Genomic DNA, 23253 nt, shown 5'->3' with positions numbered 1-23253 from the left:
TGCGCATCATGACCCTTGAGTATACCTGGAAGGAGAACAAAAGAATTGCGTTCCAAACCCAAACATTCGAAGTGAGAATCGATGATTGCGGGACTAGGAAGCAGCCTCATGTCATTCATAAGGGAATAACAGTGTGGGGAGCCGGTCTTCACTGCGTGATAATGACCGGGTGTGGGGGTGACCGCTGTTAATGGACCGAGACGAAGTCGAGGTCCATTAACAGCGGTCACCCCCACACCCGGTCATTATCACGCAGTGAAGACCGGATCCTCACACTGTTATTCCCATTAATAAATACCTTTATTACGAAATAAACAGTTAAAATGCTCCAATTTTGTGACTTTTTTCCGGCGATATTTCCAGACTTTTTTGTGTTCATGTTCATGGGCCATATTTAAGCTTAACAGCTATAACGACGTAAACTCAACAGAAACTGCTGCCGTAGCGAAACAAATTTCAACAATGTTTTCATATCTTTACCTGATGGAGGAAGCTGAAATCTCGTTTACACATTCCTTGTGTCCGGAATTACAAAGATGCTTGGTTTAGGAAAGTTAAATATGTCGGTGGGTGTAGTGTTTCAAAGAAAATAAATCGTAGATCTACGCTTTCGTCGTAAACATCCTCAGTATATACTGCACTGCTGTACGATGTCGTTTCAAAACTTCCTTACGCGCGCGCACGCACGCATCCCTAGCAACTGTGTTGCGTACGCGCGCGTCAGTCTCACGCGATGGGGGTTGAGCGCATGTGCAGTGCTTAATTGTTAAAAGCTACCGCAGGACTGTTACTATATTTTGACCAATCATTGGCTTGCATGGGGCTGAACGGGGCTGGATCAATGCTGGTTCAGGGGCCATTTATTCGCTTGATCTTTGAAGCCGGTCCATTATCACCGTTAATGACCGGCCACGTGATCGAGTCTCGACCAATCAGAAACCATCAACTCTCCAAGGTATTTATTAATATGGAATAGCTCCTTCCAAACTAGCCCGTCACGTTTGTTAAAACACCGGCTGGCTGGTCTTAAACACTTTTCCAGAGTTACATAAAATTTAGAATCCAATCATTTGTATACCCTTTCATTGGTTCAGCGTTCAAAATCATCGATTAGGCATTCGCAATACTACCAATGAGTCCGTAAGTTTCATTGTCCTAAATTCACACTGCATCGGCACAGCTGCGGGCCAATCTCCATATGAGGAGTTGTTTCCAACTATTCACGACAGGCACATACCGTCACATAGCTAGAGGGGTGTTTCAAAAAAACATTATTTTGCCCTCGAGACTGTTGGCTCACTCGTGAAGCGCCCTCTGGTGTTATTGATTTTTATACTTATCCAGCGTTTTTTTTTTAATCCATGTGATGCACGTAACGTTAGAAAATCCTTGCTCAAAATAATAGTGCAGTTAGCAGCTTACATATCATTTGTTTCATGCCCTTGACAACGTAAGATCCGTAAGTTTCCTTAGCTACTACCTCTGTTTATCAGGATAGTTTGTTGTCAAAATTAGTGTCCGACATATATGTTTACTCGACCAAATGTACATGCACTTTAATAACAAGACCCAGGAACGCCAAATATGCTGTGCAGTTGTCGTTGCGGCCGGACCCAGGTATCGCGATGGCCATTTACGACGCAGCTGAGTTGAAAGGTTCACGAGACCGGTTCCACATTAGCCTTGACCAAGGCTATCAGCTTGTTCCCATACGAGCTTGTTCCCGCTACCGCACACCGCGCTCGCCGCGACACAATCACTAGTTGTACTATACCGTTAGCCTCAACGACCCTTGCGTGTGCTTTGTGTGCATGTACGTACGCACCACACACACTTCCGCAAACAGCCGTACAGTATTAAGTCGAGGCGGAAGATATTAGCTTGTTCCCATACGAGCTTGTTCCCGCTACCGCACACCGCGCTCGCCGCGACACAATCACTAGTTGTACTATACCGTTAGCCTCAACGACCCTTGCGTGTGCTTTGTGTGCATGTACGTACGCACCACACACACTTCTGCAAACAGCCGTACAGTATTAAGTCGAGGCGGAAGATAGCCTTGACGCAACCGTGTGTGCTGAATATGATAATTAGTACGCGCTATGGTAAATAGTCTTCTCTCATTGGATAACGGCTGACAAAAAAATGAATATTTATTAATTGCATAATACGACGAAAGGTTTATAAACCCAACCAGACGGCCTGTGGAAACAATAATTATTGTAAAACACCCCCTTAAAATCTTAAATAATAGTAGAATAATATTTATAAAGTTACACATAGTTTGGGTCGAAAATGAAATGAAAAAGGATGAAAAATTAGACCTTCAAAAAACGGCAAACGGTACAAAACCGCACGCCGGCAAAAACGATGTCACCATGCACAGAGGCCACGGTGGGGGCCGTCCACTGTAGGCACCGGCCCGGCTGGCGCCATGCAGTCAGACACGCTGCGCTTTCACGTTCAGCGGCAAAAAAAGCGCTCACACTATTCAGTATATCTACCGTTGACTTTTTTTGGGGGGGGGGGATTTCTTCTAAGCTATCAAGGGGATATGGGAAAAATATCTCACCTTCAGCAAACTTATTCTGTAAGACTGATTTTAACTTGTATGAACAACTTATAAGTTATATGTTGTATGTACCACTAATATCATCGACAGGGTACGACATATTTCGACAGGGTACGACTAATATCATTGACAGGGTACGACATATATGTCGATAGGGTATGAACTATCAAACATATGACATAATGTCGACAGGTGCCGGTACGACATATATGTCGTGCATAAGTCGAGTCGACAGGGTACGATATATGTCGCGCATACGACAAAGTCGTATGTAAGTATGACTTAATATCTCGTGTGTACAAATATGAATTGTAACCAGTCGTATGTTCGACTTGTTTGTCAATTATGTCGTACATACAACATATCTTGTGAGAACGACTTGTATCTCATGCGATTTACATCAACGACTTACATGTCGTACGTATGTCGTAGGTACGACATACGATTCATACGTACGCGTTAAAATACATGTGTCGTACGTATGAGATGTATGTTGCACATGGTACGAATTCAGGGAGAGTTTTTTTTTCACCATGTACCTGACAGTTTCGTATATTTCCATCCCAAAGTCAATAGCTCGTTTCTTGCAGTTAATTCATACGGGTGCTTATAGATACGAGTTAACCTGCATTCGATTAAATGGGTACGATTTGACCTGGGTCCGAGTTGACCTGTTCCCTACATTCGCTGTCAGAATAGCACGGGCAAGTAGCGGCATGATAATGAACGCTGTTGCACCGACAAAACGTCGGCGGACTGTCTTGAACTGTCCAATTCTCAATACATTGGAAACAGTATCATTTTGAACAATTGTTCACTCAAATAGCGGCATATTTCATTTGTTTGTAATAAAACTGGAGAAATGGTTTAAAATGGGTTTAAAATACCTGGACATACCATGGTTTGAGTGAACATACATGTACACGGTACATGTACGTGGTGTAGTAATTTGCGGGATCATGAATATGTATGTCGCGGGTCAAAGTTTACGGGCTTTGATTGGATATCGTGTAATATATGCGCATCAGAAATTTTCGGCCGATTTCGGTCGAAACTATAAAGAAACACATAAGAATTCGCTACGGTTGCGTCAAGGCTATCTTCCGCCTCGACTTAATACTGTACGGCTGTTTGCGGAAGTGTGTGTGGTGCGTACGTACATGCACACAAAGCACACGCAAGGGTCGTTGAGGCTAACGGTATAGTACAACTAGTGATTGTGTCGCGGCGAGCGCGGTGTGCGGTAGCGGGAACAAGCTCGTATGGGAACAAGCTGATAGCCTTGGTCAAGGCTAGTTCCACATCCATGTCTTTGATGAATTATTCGGGCGCCGTTTCATATATCTAAATCTTTCAACGCTTCGGATACGCTTAAAGTGGCAGCATGAGTTCGAAAACACAATCCATCGCGATATCTTCTCGATGGCCATTTATACCAGCTCCCTAGTTTACCTATCTTAGTAATACAAAGACGCTTTCAACACAATAAATTAACACTCTGACCGTGACGGTCTAGATTTTGAATACGTTTTTGAATACTGTTTTTTATTGAAAAACAATCTTAAAAAGTCTCAACCTGCCATGCCATCATCAAATTTGCCGACGGACCGTCACGGAAAATGAATGCTATTGATGGTTTCCGCTCAAAATCATCCCCTAAACTCCAATTCAACTTGTTTTACAAATAATATGAATTGATAATTATGTTGATTATTTTGAATGGATTTTTCAATGGGACAAGTTCAACTTCAAAAGTAAATCGTCAGAATTTGCCCCATCATATTGACAAGTTCTGTACGTGTGTGCATGCCTTGTTCAGGCCCGTTCCCTGATCTCAGACTGCGTAGTTCTTTAAATCCCAAAGTTGACTTTTTATAAGCGAGCGCGAAACCCTGAGGCGTGGAGTCCGGGGCCTGCTGAATGGCCCCGGAAAAGTTTGGATATTCTGTGGTAGAGTCTGAGGCATTTCCTGGCCACTTTCCCCTGACTTTTTGAATAAAATATGCTCGTGTTTAGAGAGGTAGGGCAGGGTCATCAGAATTGAAATAATTACATCACAAACATCACATCACATTGTAGCTTGACTCTCTTTCGAGATTTACCCTCTTTAGCTGGATCCATGATATTGTAGTCGTCACTAACAATCAGCTGAATTTGTAACTGCCTGCGAGCGAGCACGTGCTTGGTTTTTTTTTGCACAGTAGCTGTAGCTGTCAAATGCCGAATATGAAGCGCCCTCGTGCGGCAGCTCGTGCCGACATGACAAAATGTAAGACTTTTTTTGTCTTTGGTTGCAGAACCGGATTTTAGCTTGGCAGGGTTTTGAGCAGCGGTGTTTATTATTTTCATTCTCCATTTGTTCTCCTTCCCTCTTCCTTTCCCCTTCCTTCTCCATTCTTTATTTTCCATTTGCCGACAGCACCATGATTTTGCCGACAAAACTGACTAATGGGGGCTGTGGGGGGGGGGGTTATAATATTTAGGGTCTTTCCATGAATCCGTGTGCTATTATACCAATTTTTGGGGTTGTTAAAAAGTATTTTGGGCCATTTTCCTCCATATTTGTGGTCAGTGTTTAACAAGTTATGTACATGTTATTGCCAGCCTAGTTATTGGCACACATGTGTTTACATGTACATTGTTAATGTTTATTGTATGAGTAGGGTTTCCTAGGCCTGTGCACACAGTGATTAAGTTCCCTTTGTGTTTATTCTTCCTTTTAGAACCACACACACACATCTATTCCTACCATAACCGGAGCCAATAAAACCCATTTCCAGCCTATCACCAGTTTTGGTCGCCTACTTCTTTTCATCCAGCGCATCTATGCCTAAAAAGAATATCGTTCATGTCGTTCTTTATTCATTATTTAAATTGATCATCAAAAGTTGTAGTTGACTCATAGAAGGTTAAAATAAAAACCAGTTAATGTACTTACTAATTTATAATTTTAACCCGTCAAAGATGAAGGACAAGCCTCCAAACAGTTTATGCATATTTTCATGGAAAATTTCGTTTTCAATGTAAATTTATACATTTGAAAGGCAGGCGCTTTAATTTCAATATTGCAGCTTATGCATAGAAATAATTATCAAAAGGACTTACGCTTCATGCAAACTGCGCGCAAAGTTGGTGTAAGGATATGTGAGAACTGTTCGTTCAATAAATCTGTCCGATAAAATGCATGGAAGACGTGTCATCATATTAACTGTTAGTCAACAGTGAAAATATTATGGATTTAGTTAAGTTCGCTATGGGAGCAAAAACAAAAGCAACGGGAGGGCCAATGTAACATAAACCTTTTATATCTTCTCAAGGCTATTAAGACAAAACGTGGCTTACTAAATTGCCGATCAATGTATTTGCCAAAGCCATGCAAAAATAAAAACCCAACATCTTGCTCTTCGAAGAAGACGTAGGCCTATTTCAAAGGAAACGTGCGCGCAGATAACTCTTGTGTTCTATATTTGAAACGAAAAGCCATTGCAATATTGCGTGGTCATATAGCCAGACTTTCTTTCACGGCCAAGGTAATTTTGTCGAAGACATTAGTGGCGAAATGAACTGCGCTTGCGCCTTTTGATACCTCGGTTATTATTGGGACGTTATTGTCACACTGAGACCGTGTTATTCATAATACTGACTGTTTCAAGTGTGTGGACAAATAGGCCAATATGCAGGCCATGCAAATTGGGCCTCAATTGCTGGTTGCAGAATCGTTCTATTTCCTCCCGTTCCGGCCCTGCTAGTCAGTCGTCACTTCCCATGACTGCTACATGATAGATATAGGCAATGCAACTTCAATGCGCTGACAAAGCGATGTCATCCCTTCCACTCCTTTACGTATTTGATAAATAGTATACTTTAATGGGAACAAACCCGAATTCAGTGTTATTGGTGTTTAAGGTCTTAATTAGTCCTCGAGAAATTTGAGAGTTTTTTAGATTGTCTAGGCCAGGGGTCAAATCTGAAGGGACTGACAAGGCGGCCTATTTTCTTCAAAACGGTGGCGACTTATTGGGATGGGTGGAGGGGGGCACTCAGTAGGTCAAAACAAACAAACAAACAAAACAGACTGCAACCTTGCAACTTAGAAGATTTGTTTTTAGTATTGACGAGAAGTGCTGGAAAAGGCATCCAACCATTCTGCACCGTCCTTATGATATCCAAGAGTTTCTGATTTGCCAAATTAAGTACCAGGGCGAGAGGGCAACTAATGGTAGCGTACTGCTCGATGTCATTGGGACGAGGTTGGAGTGGCGTGTTGCCTTAATAATCCAGGACAGCGAGAGCGCACATTGTAAACAACTGTATCTTTCAAAGGCGGTACCTAGAGCCTTTATTGAACATGCGCAATGGTGGAAAGCATCACGTGTACGAAATTGTCGAAATTATTGCCAAAACAAGAACAACTTGAACAAACCTATGTAGGCATTTATGAGTACCTGCGTGTCTGGTTTTCGGGTCAGATAGGTGTTGCTGATCTAAACGTTGTTTAACGGTGTGCTTCAAACGAGCCGCTATACGAACGAACTAAGACTCACTGCATGCTCTGGGAATATACGAAAATGCGTCGATCCTTCATTCATTGGGCTTTGCTGATACTACTAGAAATTGCTGAAGGTGAGTTACATTCGTATCATCATGGCCTGCTGGCAAAACTTCCTACAAATCATTTCTTCTGCCAGTCATATATAGACAAAAGCACCTTTTGATGTTATATTACAAAATGAAGGTTTTCCCCACTATTTGGGGTTTTTTTATCGTTCGAATTCACCGATTCTTATATTCAAACTATCGATTTAATAGTGCAATTCCAATGTTTAATTTCATCTTTTGTCACAAAATTTCAAATTTAGTCCAAACAAATTCAAACAATGAACACACGTTTTCGACCCGGAGTATTCGATTTCTTCTCGTCTACGCCGAATCGTGTGATTCAGAAATCAAATTCGTCTGAAATTCTCTGAATGCTGCCCATCGGCAACATCTTATTATTATTATTAGACGAATTTGATTTGTAAAGACGAATATTCTCGACCCAGTAAATAAGACCAAACTTTATAGTTGAATGGAACATGACTAAATTGGTTTTGTTAAAAGCGAGTGAACATTTTGTGGACAAAATTGAATGACAGAGTTTGTACATTTGAATGATTTGTTTGTAAATAGCCGGGAAAACCTATAGTTACGTTTATAATAAATAAGAATCAGATGAATAATAAATTCATAGGAGCGTGTTCGATTACTCCCTCCCCCCCCCCCCCACCCACCCCGTGCTTACTCGTGCCTCTAACTCGGGGAACTTTGCACTTGCGCAGTACGTGAGAGTAAACGAATATTCTCGGGTCACTCGACGACGTACGGCCACAATCAATAATAAGCATTAAATATTGGAGCCTCTTTTTAAAGTGGATTGGTTTTAAATAATTATATTGAAGGTGATATGCTTGACTGAACCCATGTTGCTTCAGACAAACTGTCATCACAATGTGTCAATTTTCCTCCCATCTCCTGGAATATTTTTTTTTGGAAAATCGTTTTTGAACTTCCCACCGTTTGCGCATAGCTGGACGTGGCCGTCACTGTACGCTGGCAGCCATCTTTTAGCATGGCATTATAAGTTACCCAAATAACCGGCTAAGCGGGTCGGTTACTTGGGCCAGGCTAGGCTCGAGTAAGCGTAAGAAGTCACGGAGAGTTAAATTGAAAGCAGTCGCGCTTACACAAGTATGCGCGAGGAAGTAATCGAACACAATATAGATTTACCTGTTCAAACTTTTTTCAAACGTATTAGCAAGGTAAGGCCCATTTGGGCCCTTTATACTTCGTATGCGAATGCGAAGGCAACTGGCAAGACATTGTCTGGCTTTTCTGATGACATTTCAGTCACCTTTTAAATACAAATAGCAACAACAAGCAGTTACAAATATTAACCATTGAAAAAAACTAGAGATTGTCGTTGTACCCGAACAACAAAATTACCTCATCAATTATTCCTTACGTCATACCATGAGAACAATAGAGTGCAAGATATAATAATGCCATGGCTACGTCACTGTGTAACGTCCGGTTGGTGCCTCATGCCTAGTCCGAAACGGGCTTCCACGTGCACGGAGCATTGAGCTAAAAACTCTATGTAGCTCTATGCACGGAACTTCGGCTCGAATTATTGTCAGCGCGTCCCCGCGTATTTTCACTGGGGAAAATGTTGCAACCTGACGCCACTTCCGCAATTGTGAACAAAGCCTATGAGTCAAGAAATCTTTTTTCCGAACAAAATTGGAAATATTTCTCAGCCCAAGATTCATGTCTTATCATCATTTTTGCAATGATGGACCTTTATTGAGATGATATATGAAGAAAATAATGGCGTCAGGTTGCAACATTCACACCCCCTGGAAAAAAAAGGAAGGATAAGAAAGAGAGAAAAAAGGGAAAAGAAAAGAGGCAAGAAGTCATATTGGTGTAAATTTAATGGGGGGGGGGCAAAAAGTCCCTAACCCCCCCCCCCCCCCCCTCTAAAACTGATAAGTCGAGAATGTGTTGAGAAAGACAGGATCTTTTTCTAAAAGTATGTTTTGCCCCCTCTAGAAAAAAATCTTGAAGGCGCCCATGTTTCCAGCTCTTGTTATACGAAACTTTACCCGAAACTATTCGTTTATTTAGCTCCAATGCGCATGTGTGTCATTACGTGAGGAGCCAGGCGCGAGTAAGCTGGGGAAAGTAATCGAACGCACTGCTTATTACGTGCAAAATCACGTGACCCTTCCTTCCGGTTGAAACTGGAAGTGCATTGTAATTGAACTTCAGGTCTGATTGGGTTGAAAGCTCGTATGTACGTAGACCGGGGTGTGTTGTAGATAAAAGTTGATGTGACGTCATGATGACGTCACACTAAAATGCTTTTTTCTAAGGCCTATATCGACAGAACTATAGGCCCAACTTTTGGTGTAACTTGGTGTGTACTACATAGGGACGTGTTAAGTATGAATTGTTAATTCATTTAAAGTGACGTCATCACACATCATGTGACGTCACATTAAATGCGCATTTTTCTATAATCTATATCTGCATAGGTCCTAATTGGTCGTAACTTGGTATTATTGATGGAAATTGAAGTGACGTCATGGTGGATGAAATCACACAAGAAGTGACGTCACATTAAAGGTGCAATTTTCTAAGCCCTATACCTACATTGATCCTCATCAATCTGTCTCTTTCTACTGCACATGTATGTCCTCTCAGTCTATACATGACATGCAATAAATTGCCGAAACAACCATACGTTTGTCCACAAACGTACATCTAGACAAGAAAACTGACCTCAAACACTAAATATCATGTTTTGGTTGAATAAAAATAGATACAGCAAACAACACTTAACAACCATTATAGTCATCAACCTGACGCATTTATGTAGATGGCATATAAAAATAACTATGTTCTTTTCTCCAAAGTTGCAAAACAAAGACATGCAATTAATATCGTTTTAGTCTCTGTTTATCGGGTAGTAAAATAACCCGGTAAAATGTGTGTTTTTCATACTACTATAAAGAGTCAATTCGAGGTACTAGCCTATTTACTTGAATTTACGAAATAATGAACAAGGATGTATTTTTTTGATTGAAAAGTAACCGTTCCTGCACCATGGAAAGCAATGTCAATGATATATTAAAATGTCTGTTTTTCCCCATATTGTTCAGTGCTTGTGTCATGCCATCAAGTCTGTTTCATCGGCCGGGAGTACAGCCCACAATCTGGTATCCCACTCCGTTGGTTCTTACCGAACAAAGATCCGTGCGAATGCACCGCTATGCGTCTGGGCGGGATGCGCATCCCTGCCTCGTCGTACCGCCAAGGAGCGCCTCGGTATCTGGAGCAGCTGATCGTCAGTGAGGACCCTGCTGAAATACAGACATTCTTCACTTGTAAAGGCATTTCAGGTAAATTTGTGGGTCTTTTAAATGTTTATGTGTTTTCCTATAATTGAATATTAATTTCCAGCAGCTCTCAATTTCCGCAGTGTTTAGATTTGCTGTTTATTTGCAGAAATTTACCTATGGGGAATAAGTTTAAAAAGGTGTATTTATTAAAAAAAATTCACCATAACAATAAGGTACTTGAACTGCGCCTTCCTGTTATACAACAGGAGTCAAAAAGAAAGTGACCCAAACTAATCATACTTTTTCTTAAAAAGCAGTTAAATTTGAAGCAATGAAGCATGTCTTAAACAGCATGTTCTTCCTTTCTTCCAAAAAAAAATAGAATTACTGAAATTAATCCACGCTATCATACGTTATGCACGTGTAAAAGATCCCATTTTTATAGCTGTCCACGGAATGCTATTCTAAGCTATTGAGCTGAGTGGGAATTACAAATTGCACACAGTCGAATACCAACGAGATTTTAATCATTTAAATCAAGACCGAAACGTATTTGTTTACTGTCAGATTTTATACCTGTAATATGAGTCCATTCAACTATTTTTTCCCGGAAATATTGATGGCAATTTTTGGAGGTTTTGCTTTTCAAGTTCTCATTCATTTATGAAGGTTGGAAAACGTCCATTCATTCTTCAATGTTCTATTGTATCTAATAAGTATTCATCCGTCGAACAAATGATCAGTGGTGGACAGCTGAATTTGTTTGATCCTTTTCTTAAAATAGCCATAATTTGGAAATACAGTATGCAAATTACGTTTCACAGTTACTATAGTCAATAGGTGGATCGATGTGGTCCAATGGTACGGTGTTCGACTCACGTGGCGCTATTAGCACCACATTGTTGTTTGTATTATATAATAATATTTAATTATCATCCCTATGTTATCCCTATGAGCCATATAATAACATTTCTAAATCGGTCACCTTCTTTTGGACTCACCCTGTATAGAATTGCGTATAACTAATTTGCATACAGGCATTTAGAGGAATTTCAAATCAACGTTAAAAGTAGATATTAATTCTAGAAGAATGTCGAATTCAAACGGCTTAGGCCAAAAAAAAGTCTCCGGTTTCTGGTATGGAGTTTGCCCAAAAAGTGGTGCGGCGACGCGGCTTTTTTTTTTTTAACCTGATTTTGTTGCTTCAAATGTCAGCTGATGACTGCAAATGGTGCACGACTAAACTTAGTGCAAATATATGGGGGTCCAGAGAGGCCACATAAAGCTTATTCTCGACCATAACCCAACCTAAAAACACGTTAAAATTGTGCAGCAGCAGGATTCCAGTCAAACCAGTGAGTTTGGCGGTTTTGAGATCATCTTTCATTTTGCCGACGCGCATGGCTACGGCGACGCGCGCGCATACCAGAAACCGGAGACTTTTTTTTTGGCCTTATGTTATTTTTTTTTATTTCTGGGAGATTCGATTTGTCACTGCTTTTGAAACATGGCATCGCTTTTGGTACTGTTGACTCTATCTCTGGTAAATGAATTTCCAATATTCACACGGACACAGCTGGAAAAGCCTGCCTTCTATTCTCTGAGAATGCAAGTCCTTATCAACGTTTCAGTTTAATGTTTAAAAATACAATAAAAGCTTCCTTTTATTACTCTTTAACCATAATTATTTTACGTTTTCGAAGTTTTTATCCCTGATTAATCTTTTCGATTCGTGGTTTTGACCTTCTGTTCTGGTCATTTTGGCCGAAATACGCCTTTTTCTGTTCTCCCACGAAATGATAATAGTTTTAATGATCCTTAAAATTACAAGGTATTCCCAAAAAGTAGTGCTTGCAAAAATCCTTTAATTTCTCAAAACCTACTTAACATAGGTATTTCGTCTAGATGGAGCATATTAATTATAGTCTTGCATGTAGTAAGTGAAAATGCCATGGAGTTCCATCCATGCAAACCACCTAACAAATTGTAAAAGGCTATGGATTGTTCACGCATTCCAATGGGCTATACGCAGTTAATGGTATCAGTGCATCAGATTGTCATGGGCCTTTTCATTCTGATTTATTAAGTTAACCCATTCCATTGGAACGGGTGAAATACTCATAGCCTATTATAATCTGTTAGATCTTCTGTCGCATGAACGGATTTCCATTGTACTGAATATGCACAAGAGAAGGCCTATATGATTATTATGCTCCATCAAAATGAAATACTCATGTTAACTAGTTTTGAGAAATTGAAGGATATCTGCTCGCACAACTTTATGTGGGGACATCCTGTAGATTACAATTTTTATCTCTAACATTGTTTTGTTTTGTTTATAACTCAGTTCAATTAAATATTGCATATTTTAAGGTATTTATTTACTACCAAAATTAGAAATTACATACACTTTTTAAAAAGCTATTCCGCAAAAACGAATTTTGCAGTAAACTGAAAATAAACAATAGGAACAAACGTATTAACCGTAACATTTCAGAAGGAAACGTTTATTCCATGCGTCCCAGTATTCTCACGAATTGGATTTACTCATCCATTTTTTATGTAAATGTAAATTTTTATTAATATGTCTCGAAATTATACCGATCAGATCTTTCTACGAAGCAGCTACGTACATCGGTTAGAAACAAATATTTACGATTACCATGGCAACTTCGGTACATAATTGTGCACAAGGTTGATGCTACTAATGACTACCGTTTGGTGCGTGCTGGATAGGCCATTTCTGGGTCTCTTTGACCATTTTCTTTCTCTTTCAAGTGCTACGCAACAAAATGTTAATATTGTATTCTGTGGTAGACGACGCCTTAGGTATCTTGCTTTCTGTCACTAATGACTAACGGAAAAAAAAATTCAATCTTGCAACAACCATTTTCATAAAAATAAAAGTTTTCAAACGTGCTGGAAAAGCAAAAGTTTTGTAATATTTTCGATAAAGAGAGTGCAATGAAAGCTATCAAAACCTTTTGTTTGTGATGTTTTAATTCATCACAATACATTTTACGAATCCCTGTCACTTTCCTTCAAATCTGTCACTGAACAGATGGCTTGCATTAGGATCAACGTGCTCGAACACACTCTGTCATGATATGCGCACGCGCACTTTGGTAGTATGGACCGTGAGAAATGATGCAAATGCAGGACCGTATGCGGCTCGGGAAAACCGCTTTTTACCCTTTTTCAAGGATCTGATGTTCAAAAAAACTACGTAACAATCCCTTTTTGTCTAATCCCCTTAGCTTGTCTAATAAGCACGATGTGGTACATGATCTTTGAGGTGGAAATATCTTCTTTTGAGGATGATAAGCACGATGTGGTAAATGTGTCAGTGGGGTGAAAATATCTTCTTTTGAGGATGATAAGCACGATGTGGTACATGTGTCAGTGAGGTGGAAATATCTTCTTTTGAGGATGATAAGCACGATGTGGTACATGTGTCAGTGAGGTGAAAATATCTTCTTTTGGGGATGATAAGCACGATGTGGTACATGTGTCAGTGAGGTGAAAATATCTTCTTTTGGGGATGATAAGCACGATGTGGTACATGTGTCAGTGAGGTGGAAATATCTTCTTTTGAGGATGATAAGCACGATGTGGTACATGTGTCAGTGAAGTGGAAATATCTTCTTTTGAGGATGATAAGCACGATGTGGTACATGTGTCAGTGGGGTGAAAATATCTTCTTTTGAGGATGATAAGCATGATGTGGTACATGTGTCAGTGTAGTGAAAATATCTTCTTTTGTGATGATATAAGCACGATGTATTACGTGTGTCGGTGAGGTGAAAATATCTTCTTTTGTGATGGTGTTCGAGAACCGAATGGTATCTTTGAATTATTAAGTAGATACTTGCCCGACTCATGGCAGAGTTGTAACGAGTCACTGATTTTTGTGATTCGAGTCGAGTCGAGTCATTTTAAAGAAATGACTCCAGTCGAGTCGAGTCATTAGGTCAACAAGGTCGAGTCAGGTCGAGTCGAGTTACAGTGTGTGGTCGAGTCGAGTCGAGTCAACTATTTAGCTCGAGTCAATTTGAGTCACAAATATTTGAACACTATACAATAAATACAATAACAAGCAACAAACACAAGAGAGAAAGTCATTTTTTTATTAATTTTAAATTCGGGCTACTACATGTGGTGACACCACATTTGACATTACGGGAATACGGGGCTCCCTGACCATCATGACCGTTCAAGTTACAACTTTTTTTATGCTAAAGTATGAAACGTTTGGACTAAGCCCTTAATTCATGTTCTTGGACAATGCACAACTTGGCTTATTACTTACTGTCTTGCATGTTTTGCTTTTAAATGTCTGGAAAAGTTCGACGATGTCCCCCGGCCCACCGCTCGCTTATGTTTGATTTGCAAAATGTGCACGACGCCGAATGCTTATTTTTCTGTTTGTCTACTTTGTAGTTGGCGAATCCAAACGATACTATAGCTGGTTTCATTGTGAACAGCTGTACGCGATTTATTTCTTAATTCTCCGGGTCAGATTACTCACAAAAGATAATGATTGTGAAAACAAGTTGCCGACATGAACGTGTATAAAAAACGTACGTGAAAAGCGAACTCGGCTGCTATGCGCTTTAATGGACGAAGGAATACAGTGCACCAGTCTATAACGAAACTCCACAGACATAAAGTATGCTATATGGTACCCAACCAACAGTTTCCATTGCTAGCTCACGTCACAGATGAGAAACTTCGGTCTTATAACTGGTTTGGCTTCGGGTCTAGATTTTGTTGTTCGCTGATCACTGACAACGTCAAAACCTAATTGCATTATACAAAACTGTTTCTGATTATTTAAAGGTGGGCCCGTCCGTATCCATTTTTTGTGTGAAATCGGGACATAAATTTAGCCAGCGTTCCACCAAGAGCTTAATATGAAATCGCCCGAAACAAATGATGAAACCACTAATTCAGAAATGCGTTTTAAGTCTGGTTCAGGGTTTAGCATTACATGTTATAGAACCACAAGGTGGGAGTCCGCGACACGGTGTATGTTTGTTGTATCATTATGGACAAAGATACTAGTATCTTTGTTATGGAGGAAGGAACACAGACGGCCGCTGTACACGAACGTACATTATTCGCGAACATAACGTGACGTGAACAAAAACTGGCAAAGCAAACGGCGCGGCGTAAGTCATTGCAAATATTTTTCGCAAATAAGTTTTGCTTTTATTTTTAAGACTCGAGAATTATTAGCCTTCCTAGAGTCGAGTAGAGTCGAGTCATTTGCTCGCAGTGACTCGAGTCGAGTCGAGTCATTTACCCGTCGGGACTCGAGTCGAGTCGAGTTGCCAAAAAATGTGACTTGAGTCGGACTCGAGTCGAGTCATTCGGGTTTACCGTCTGCGCAGGGGTGCCTCTCAATCACGCCTCCCACAGGACTTTAAAAATATGGACATTCGCTGCAGAAACATATGTGCATATACAATTTCCGAGTATTTACCAGACAAACTTAGCAGCCGCATTTCGTGGGAGCCGTCGCCATGATTCATAGCAGGGCTGCATCTCAATCACGCCTGCTCCCGGACTTAAAGAAAAATGTGATAATTTGCTGCACAAACCTATGTAAATATACAGCGTCTAATATCCAAATAGAATATGGATATTCGCTGTACGAAGCTATTTGACTGTCAAATAACCAAATAAAATGGACATTTGCTGCACAACCTATGTGGATATACAATATTTTGCATTACCAAAGTCATCGTAATCGCGTTTCTCTCGTGGGAGTCGTCGGCGTGATTTACGGCAGGGTTGTCTCTGAATCACGCCTCCTTCCGGACATTCGCTGCACAAATCTAGGTGAATATACAATGTCCAATATCCAAATTAAAATTGGACATTCGCTGCACAAATCTAGGTGAATATACAATGTCTAATATTCTCATTAAATGTGGATATTCACTGAACAAAGCTATATGTGCACATCCAATATCCAATATCAAAAACAAAATGGACATTCCATGTAGAAACAAATTCGAATGTTCGAATATCGAATTCCAATATCCAAACAAACATTATGAATAACCAATTGAATTCCTGATCGGGAGTGAAATCCAATGGTTACGAGATTGAACGCTAAAATGCCGTCATCTGCTTCCTCCTTGTTCTACGTGGATGTAGATACCCTGTAATAATTTGAACTGAGCTTGTAAATTTTTACGCAAATGCGAATGCAAGTTTTCCCCAGCCGAATGACTGAGTTGTGAGATCGGAAGGAAGACATAGTAGTTAGTACTTGTAACTCTGCCCGGTACGTGCGTGCACATAGTTCAAGGCGTTTTCCCCAGGAGTTTAGCTGCAGTAAATCAATTATTTCTTGATTCCCTACAGCGGTGGAAAAGATAACAACGGACACCTCTACAGTGATTCAAAGGTTCACACCGGACACCTCCACAGTGGTTGAGAGGTTCACAACGGACACCTCCACAGTGGTTGAGAGGTTCACAACGGACACCTCTACAGTGGTTGAGAGGTTCACAACGGACACCTCTACAGTGGTTGAGAGGTTCACAACGGACACCGCTTCAGGTCCAATTCGATACCCTGCACAAGGCAATTTCAACTCCCCAGTTAAGAAGTTGGAGTTTCACATTGAATCTTCGGACACCTCTTACATGAAGTTCTACGGTGAAACTGGGAAGCTGCTCTTCGAACTTAGTAAGTCAAAATACTGTCAAAATTCCGATACTGTCCATAATAGTCCGATTTGAACAGCAGTGAAAATATCGCTTGTAGGTCAATCTAGGTCAGTGTTTAAGGAAGCTTGGCAGCCTCCCGGGCGTCTGAGCAGAGTCTGTCAGGATCTGCACTGCTCACTTCATGGAACCTGCAGCGACGCAGGCAGGCCCGATTTCATTCAACACGTCGCAAAATACGATAACGCAATATTTTGGAGTCCTTCATGTCGACTATCCCGCTGCGTCGCATCGCTGGGTCCTGCGAACCATTTCATGAAACTCGTCGTAAGTGCAATTCGTCGTAAGCACAAAAGCAAGGTGCGGAGACTGTTTTTGAGAGGTCGGGCACTCATTCGAGTTGCTACGATTAATCTTTCTATCTTTCTTTCTTTTTTCCGTACAGCACGTTTCCGCGGGTTTTCTCCTATCTTTAATTTTTTTTTCCGTACAGCACGTTTCCGCGGGTTTTCTCCTAAACGGTTTATGATAAGACCTTGTAACTTCAATATTTTTCGACCCACATCCTAAGTGGTGCATATTACTCTGACGTCATTATGACTTCATCGGGTGTCAAATTACAAGCAACTTTCTTTAAAACAATGACGATCTTCGTTCATCTATCACTCTTGAACAAAATGATCAATTATATTGGAACTTTGTGATCAGATAGACCATTAGTTGATAAACATTTTTGTCGTGTACGTGAACTCGCTTGACATTTACTTCTGGTTCTATCCGGAAGGTCAAAGTTAGGTGAATTCAAAATGAAGACATTAGCCTGAAATCGAAACAAAGCACAATTTCTTCCAAATGGTTTACGGTATGATCATAAAACCTAGTTTGAACTTGTACCATGTTATGAAGATGTTATAAATGTTGTTACGTCATCATGATGTCATCAGGTGTCAAATTACAAGCGATTTGATGGCATGTTTTGACAAAATAGTTTGACCTATATCTTTTGAACTAACTAGAGTATCATGTTTGTTATTTCTTATTCCCGGGCACAAAACTGCTTGACCTTTACTTCCGGTGCTACCGGAATTACAATAGAAATTGAATCTAAAACGGAAGCATTCTACTACAGACAAATACATTATGCAAGTGTTAAGCGAGGAATGCCAATCACAAAAACATAATTTTGACGTCATCTCACGAATCCATCATTTGATCCCTATCACATGACATTGATTTTTGCCCCCCAAAAATGCATCTGTTACACTTAATATTGACCCTTTGCTTCCAAATACGGTGATTTCATCAAACCGGAAGTTGGCTGTTATTATGATAGACACTTAGTTTCCGTATTTCCATGCGTTATTTTTACTAAATGATAAACAAGTGTCCTCCCTTCCCTTTTTTTGACTGATGACGTCATTAAACCGAATATAACTTGAACGTGTACCCAAATGTTTACTGGAATTGATAATACCCTAAGAGACGCATTTTTGAACAAAATAATTGGTTTTGGAAATGTTAAAGTTCGTGATCATTTTTTTTCTGACATGAACATATTCATAACTGAACTGGACAATGTCTTATAATAAAGTCGTCTACCAGACCACTCTGTGTTTGTAACAACAAATGCGAACCTCTAGTGTAAATTTATTTTTGTGCACATTTAACAGTCGACTGATATTCCGTAAAGACTCATCTGATCTTCTCTCAAAACGTGTTTTAAACATAAAACGAAATAGCTGACTTATCCCGTGGTTGAAAAGGAAAAGTCCGCAATTCCATAATTTCATAATTTGCTTAATTTGGGATACTTCTGGCTGTTTGCAGTGTTTTGAATATTTATGGATTGTCAGTTGTGCACAGGCACATCCAAGTCACAAGAGCTCATTTTGAGTAATTGGCCCTGATACAAAATTATTGTACAAGGTGAGTCAAAAAGTGGAACCCAAACCCTACAAAATATATTTCATTTAAAAAAAAAGATATGTAGCACCAAAAATAATAATGACTGAGAGCCAATTTCAGATCCGTTCCAGGAATATCACCATTTAAATGCAACAAGCCTAAATTCTGTTTTGTCCAACCAAAAACAAATAATTGTACAATTCTGACTGTGTGGAACAACAAAGAAAATGACACAGAATACTTGTTTCAGCAACTGTCAACAAGTGTAGTACACAGTTTCTTTAATCTTTATTAACAACCCTTGTTTGGCGAACAATATGATTTATGAAATCCTCTTTAAAAAAACCGGACTTCAAAAGGACTTTGTTAAATAGTTTTAACTTTTCAGCTGAGGTTTTATCGCTCGTGATGTTGAAGACAATTGTGACGACGATTCTTGAAATCGCATTTTGGACGAAAGAGGTCTCAGGGTCATTGTGTTTAAATGTGTTTGAACGGATTGAGCAATAAGTAATTTTATTCATGTAAAAGTAGTTTATGAAATTGGCTTTTATTTTTGGTGCTACATGTATTTTTAAAACTGAAATATAATTTGGAGGTTTTTGTCCCGCTTTTGTTTACTCAACTCAACCTGTACACAATGGAGCAGGAGCGGTCAACATTTTCAGCCATTATATAATATGCAACTATTTAGACATCAATCCGAGTGACCATATAAATGAAGAACAAAGTATGTTGTTCTACATGCATATGAACTAATAAATAAGTGAAACTGTCTCCAAGACTCATTTCGTAGACTTTCAGGCCTTTTCGTAGACTATGTTAAACAGGATACGTCCATGGTACAAAATATGCGAGCAAACTGTTGTAATTTGTTCATACTCGGGCGCGGATCCAGAGGGGGGGGGGTCATTCTCCCCCCCCCCCCAGCTCTGTCCCAAAAAACAATTATCATACAAATTCAAAATAATTCCCCCCCCCCCCCCTGCTGTGGCATCCCAAAAAAAATTATACTGGTATAATGTCCTCCTGTTCAAAATACGGTACACCATTCTGTAATCTAGTATTAATAATTGTCGAATTTGAACAGCGCCCCTATTGAAATATGGTACCAGCCCCCCCCCCCCCCCCCCCCCCCCCCACCCCATATTTTTTATTTTACGGAGGCCAAATGAAGTGTCCGGAGAAAAAACCTGTGTACATTTTCAGATTTTTTGGCTGATGAAACCCACCCTCCCTGCGAAAATTCCTGGATCCGCCCCTGATACTGTACTGTAATGGTGTCAATCTAATAACTCCAGCTCAGCTGCGCAGGTGCAAAAAGCAGGACCGTTTCGAAAATCAAATCACAATCGACATTGTGCAATATTGCATGTTTATTTCTTATCTCATTATAGAGCTTGCCACAGATCATGTGCAATTGCTCAGCCATTCAATTTTACAAAACTTCATGTTTATTTCTTTATGTCATATCTCAATATAGGGCTGGCCACATATCACACCCAAATTAGTAAGCCATTTGCTTCTTCGGACCACATTCAGGATGCCATTCCTGGAAACTTCTGGGTAATTTTCGATGACACCAACGATGCTGTAATTGTGGGAAAAGAAGGAGCCGTGGAAACTGCGACAATACGCTACGTTGGCAACCCGGGCGTTTTCAGCATACAGATATCTTCTGAAACATCTGCTGACTGGGATATTAACTTTCCAACTAATTAGCAATTAAAAAAAGAAATCGGTGATCACTGATGTTATTAATTGATAAAGGAACAACCAAATTTATCATCAAAAATGCGAATTATGTAGTGTATTTCCAATGAGTCGAGGAGGCACTAAATGGGTGGGTATACATCGAGATCAAAGAGTTTGTTAATATTTTAAGGTTGCATTCCCCTTGCTATTTATGAGGTTTATCCCTAATAAGAGTCCTTCTCTACATCGCTATTTTTCTAGCAATACAAAGGTTATTTTCTGTTGAATGAGACATGGCAACCGGAAACAAATCGGTCCATGTTTAGTTATTGAATTACTACTGTACAATGTTTCGAATTGGTGTCTGCCGGACAATAATTCCGGTTTGGCTGGTTCCAGCATCACAATCAGTATCAATAACGGCCTGGCTTCTTCAGGGTTGAGACGTCCCTAAAAGGAAACAAACAGTTGTTTGTTTGGAATAAAAACATACAAGAGGAAACATTTTAATCGGAAAAAAACAGCTAATTTGTTTAAGTTCACGGGGAACGCAACTTCAATGTCATGAGAAATGATTCGATTATCAATCATTGTATCTTCCATGATATTTATAAAGGAATAACTAAATTTGCCTCAAAAATTGCCAGAATGATTTAATTGATTTATACAATACCGGTACCAAGTTCAAATGTTCATATCAAAATCAAACAATTTGATGAGTTACCTATTTGTGTAAAGAAAATGATGTACAATATTTGAAGAAAAAAATAAGTAAAGACATCAACATTTCTTCATCATACCAGTACCTTGAATTTGGAGTAAACAACTTGTGATTTAAGAGTTATCACTGTTAACATTTTAGAGAAGCCAAAAAAATTACATAAAAACTCACCTTAAATTGCTTTATACTTTGTTTGACTTTATTTCATTTTTAAATGTTGCTCTTTTTCCTGAATAATAATATTTAATTAAATACCGTGAATTGGGTAAGTTTGGCAGAAGCCTTATACCCGTAGTGCATGTTATTGCGCGGTCATACTGACACTTTTATAATAAAATTGATTCTATAAAGTCATGTCCTTAAAAGAATATGTTCGATCTTTAAGATCATAAATACCATTATTGATATGAATGTCATTAGATATAGGTGGCATTGATATCGCTCGGTGATTGAGTGGTAAAACGTCTGCACGAGGAAGCAAGAGGTCTTGGGTTCGAATACCACCCGAGTGATTTTTTTCCAACTTTCACTCGGGAGGTAACACACTGGATATACATGTGCAGTGTTTATATGTCGGTGAAGTGCAAAACCTAATATTGATTTACCGTGAATGATATTGTTATAACTGTACAAGTTTTGTGAATTTCATTCAATTCCGATATCCTTCCACAGTTGCCCCAATACACGAGGAAGTTGTAGCACATTAGGAGGCTCTATTCAAACAAACAGATTAACTATTTGTTGTTACTAGATTACAGATTAGGGCCCAGCTGCAAAAAAAGCACAAAAGGAAAATTTGCATGTACTATTAGAAGAAAGAAACCTGCCAAAGTTACTCCAGTTGACAGCAGTTTGTAACTATTTCGATGTCATAAAAGCTTCAACTTCACGTAGTGCACCATAGTCTCATGTATCCACTATTTTATCTGCTGAGATAAGGAATTACTATATATTTGCCGAAAGTTGCTATATCAATTACTGTAGTGAAATATGCATTGTATATAATTTACGTAATATACTCTTAGGGATCTTCATCAAAAGTTATACCATATTGTTATGTACATTATATAGGGAGACATTTCTAAAGTTTTGATTCCTTTTTCTAGGCAAAATTGTAAAGTTGCAAATATGCGCAATCGATTTCTCGTGATTCAAACCCAAATTTACAAAGTTTGGTCAGGGTAGGTTAATGTTAGGTTCGGGTATGGGTCATTAAGGTTATATTTGTGTGTGTGTGCAACTGTGCACTAAATGTAATTACGCAGAATAGGTAATTTTTTCATGATATCGTAAAATCAAAAACACTAATTGGATAGCAAATCGAGTTGTGCAGTGAAAATGGTGTCCAATATTTGACAGAAGATATATTTTGATATCAGTAAAGACCAAGCAGGATCTCTTTATACATTTCTGTATTTTGATACAGGCAGCGGCATAGCTACGGGGGGGGGGGGCGTGGGCGCAGCAGCCCCCCCCCCCCCCCATAACCCCCCCCCCCCCCCCCGGTCACCCCCTTTCCTCCTCCCCCCCGGAAATTCGGCAACCTGTTATTTTGATTGAAGCATGAGTAGCGTGTGTAACATAAAAAGTTTTATTTTTTACTTATTTTTCGAGATTGACTGTTAATTTTATTGTCCCGTGGAAAGCGAGTAGTGCAACATATTGTCTGACAATGACCATGATTTCAGTTTTGAAAAGTGCCTCTATGGAAAGATGGTGTCCCCGCTCCGCCCCGCCCCCCTCCCCTATTTTTTTATTTTACGGAGGCCAAGTGTTAGTTGAAAGAAATCTGAA

The 23253-nt window shown here is 39.6% G+C and overlaps 1 protein-coding gene across 1 annotated transcript; it reads left to right on the top strand.

Annotated features, from left to right (window-relative positions):
* Window positions 1-7034: 7034 nt before the first annotated feature.
* Window positions 7035-20835, top strand: LOC119733713. Its single transcript, XM_038207390.1, has 4 exons — window positions 7035-7195; window positions 10279-10518; window positions 16834-17160; window positions 20527-20835. The coding sequence occupies exons 1-4, from the start codon at window positions 7120-7122 to the stop codon at window positions 20763-20765; spliced, it is 882 nt and encodes a 293-aa protein (XP_038063318.1). The 5' UTR covers window positions 7035-7119; the 3' UTR covers window positions 20766-20835.
* The last annotated feature ends 2418 nt before the right edge of the window (window positions 20836-23253 follow it).

This window comes from Patiria miniata, unplaced genomic scaffold (genome assembly GCF_015706575.1).
Source record: "Patiria miniata isolate m_02_andy unplaced genomic scaffold, ASM1570657v1 HiC_scaffold_1, whole genome shotgun sequence".
Taxonomy (NCBI): Eukaryota; Metazoa; Echinodermata; class Asteroidea; order Valvatida; family Asterinidae; genus Patiria; species Patiria miniata.
Note: the sequence above shows the minus strand (reverse complement) of the source record. Positions and strands in the feature narration are given on the sequence as shown.

Excerpts from the sequence above, each read along its gene's own strand:
- LOC119733713 (XM_038207390.1), top strand. The coding sequence starts at position 7,120 with ATGCTCTGGGAATATACGAAAATGCGTCGATCCTTCATTCATTGGGCT. Across the intron at positions 7,196-10,278 it reads ACTACTAGAAATTGCTGAAG|TGCTTGTGTCATGCCATCAA; the intron begins GTGAGTTACATT and ends CATATTGTTCAG. Across the intron at positions 10,519-16,833 it reads CACTTGTAAAGGCATTTCAG|CGGTGGAAAAGATAACAACG; the intron begins GTAAATTTGTGG and ends GATTCCCTACAG.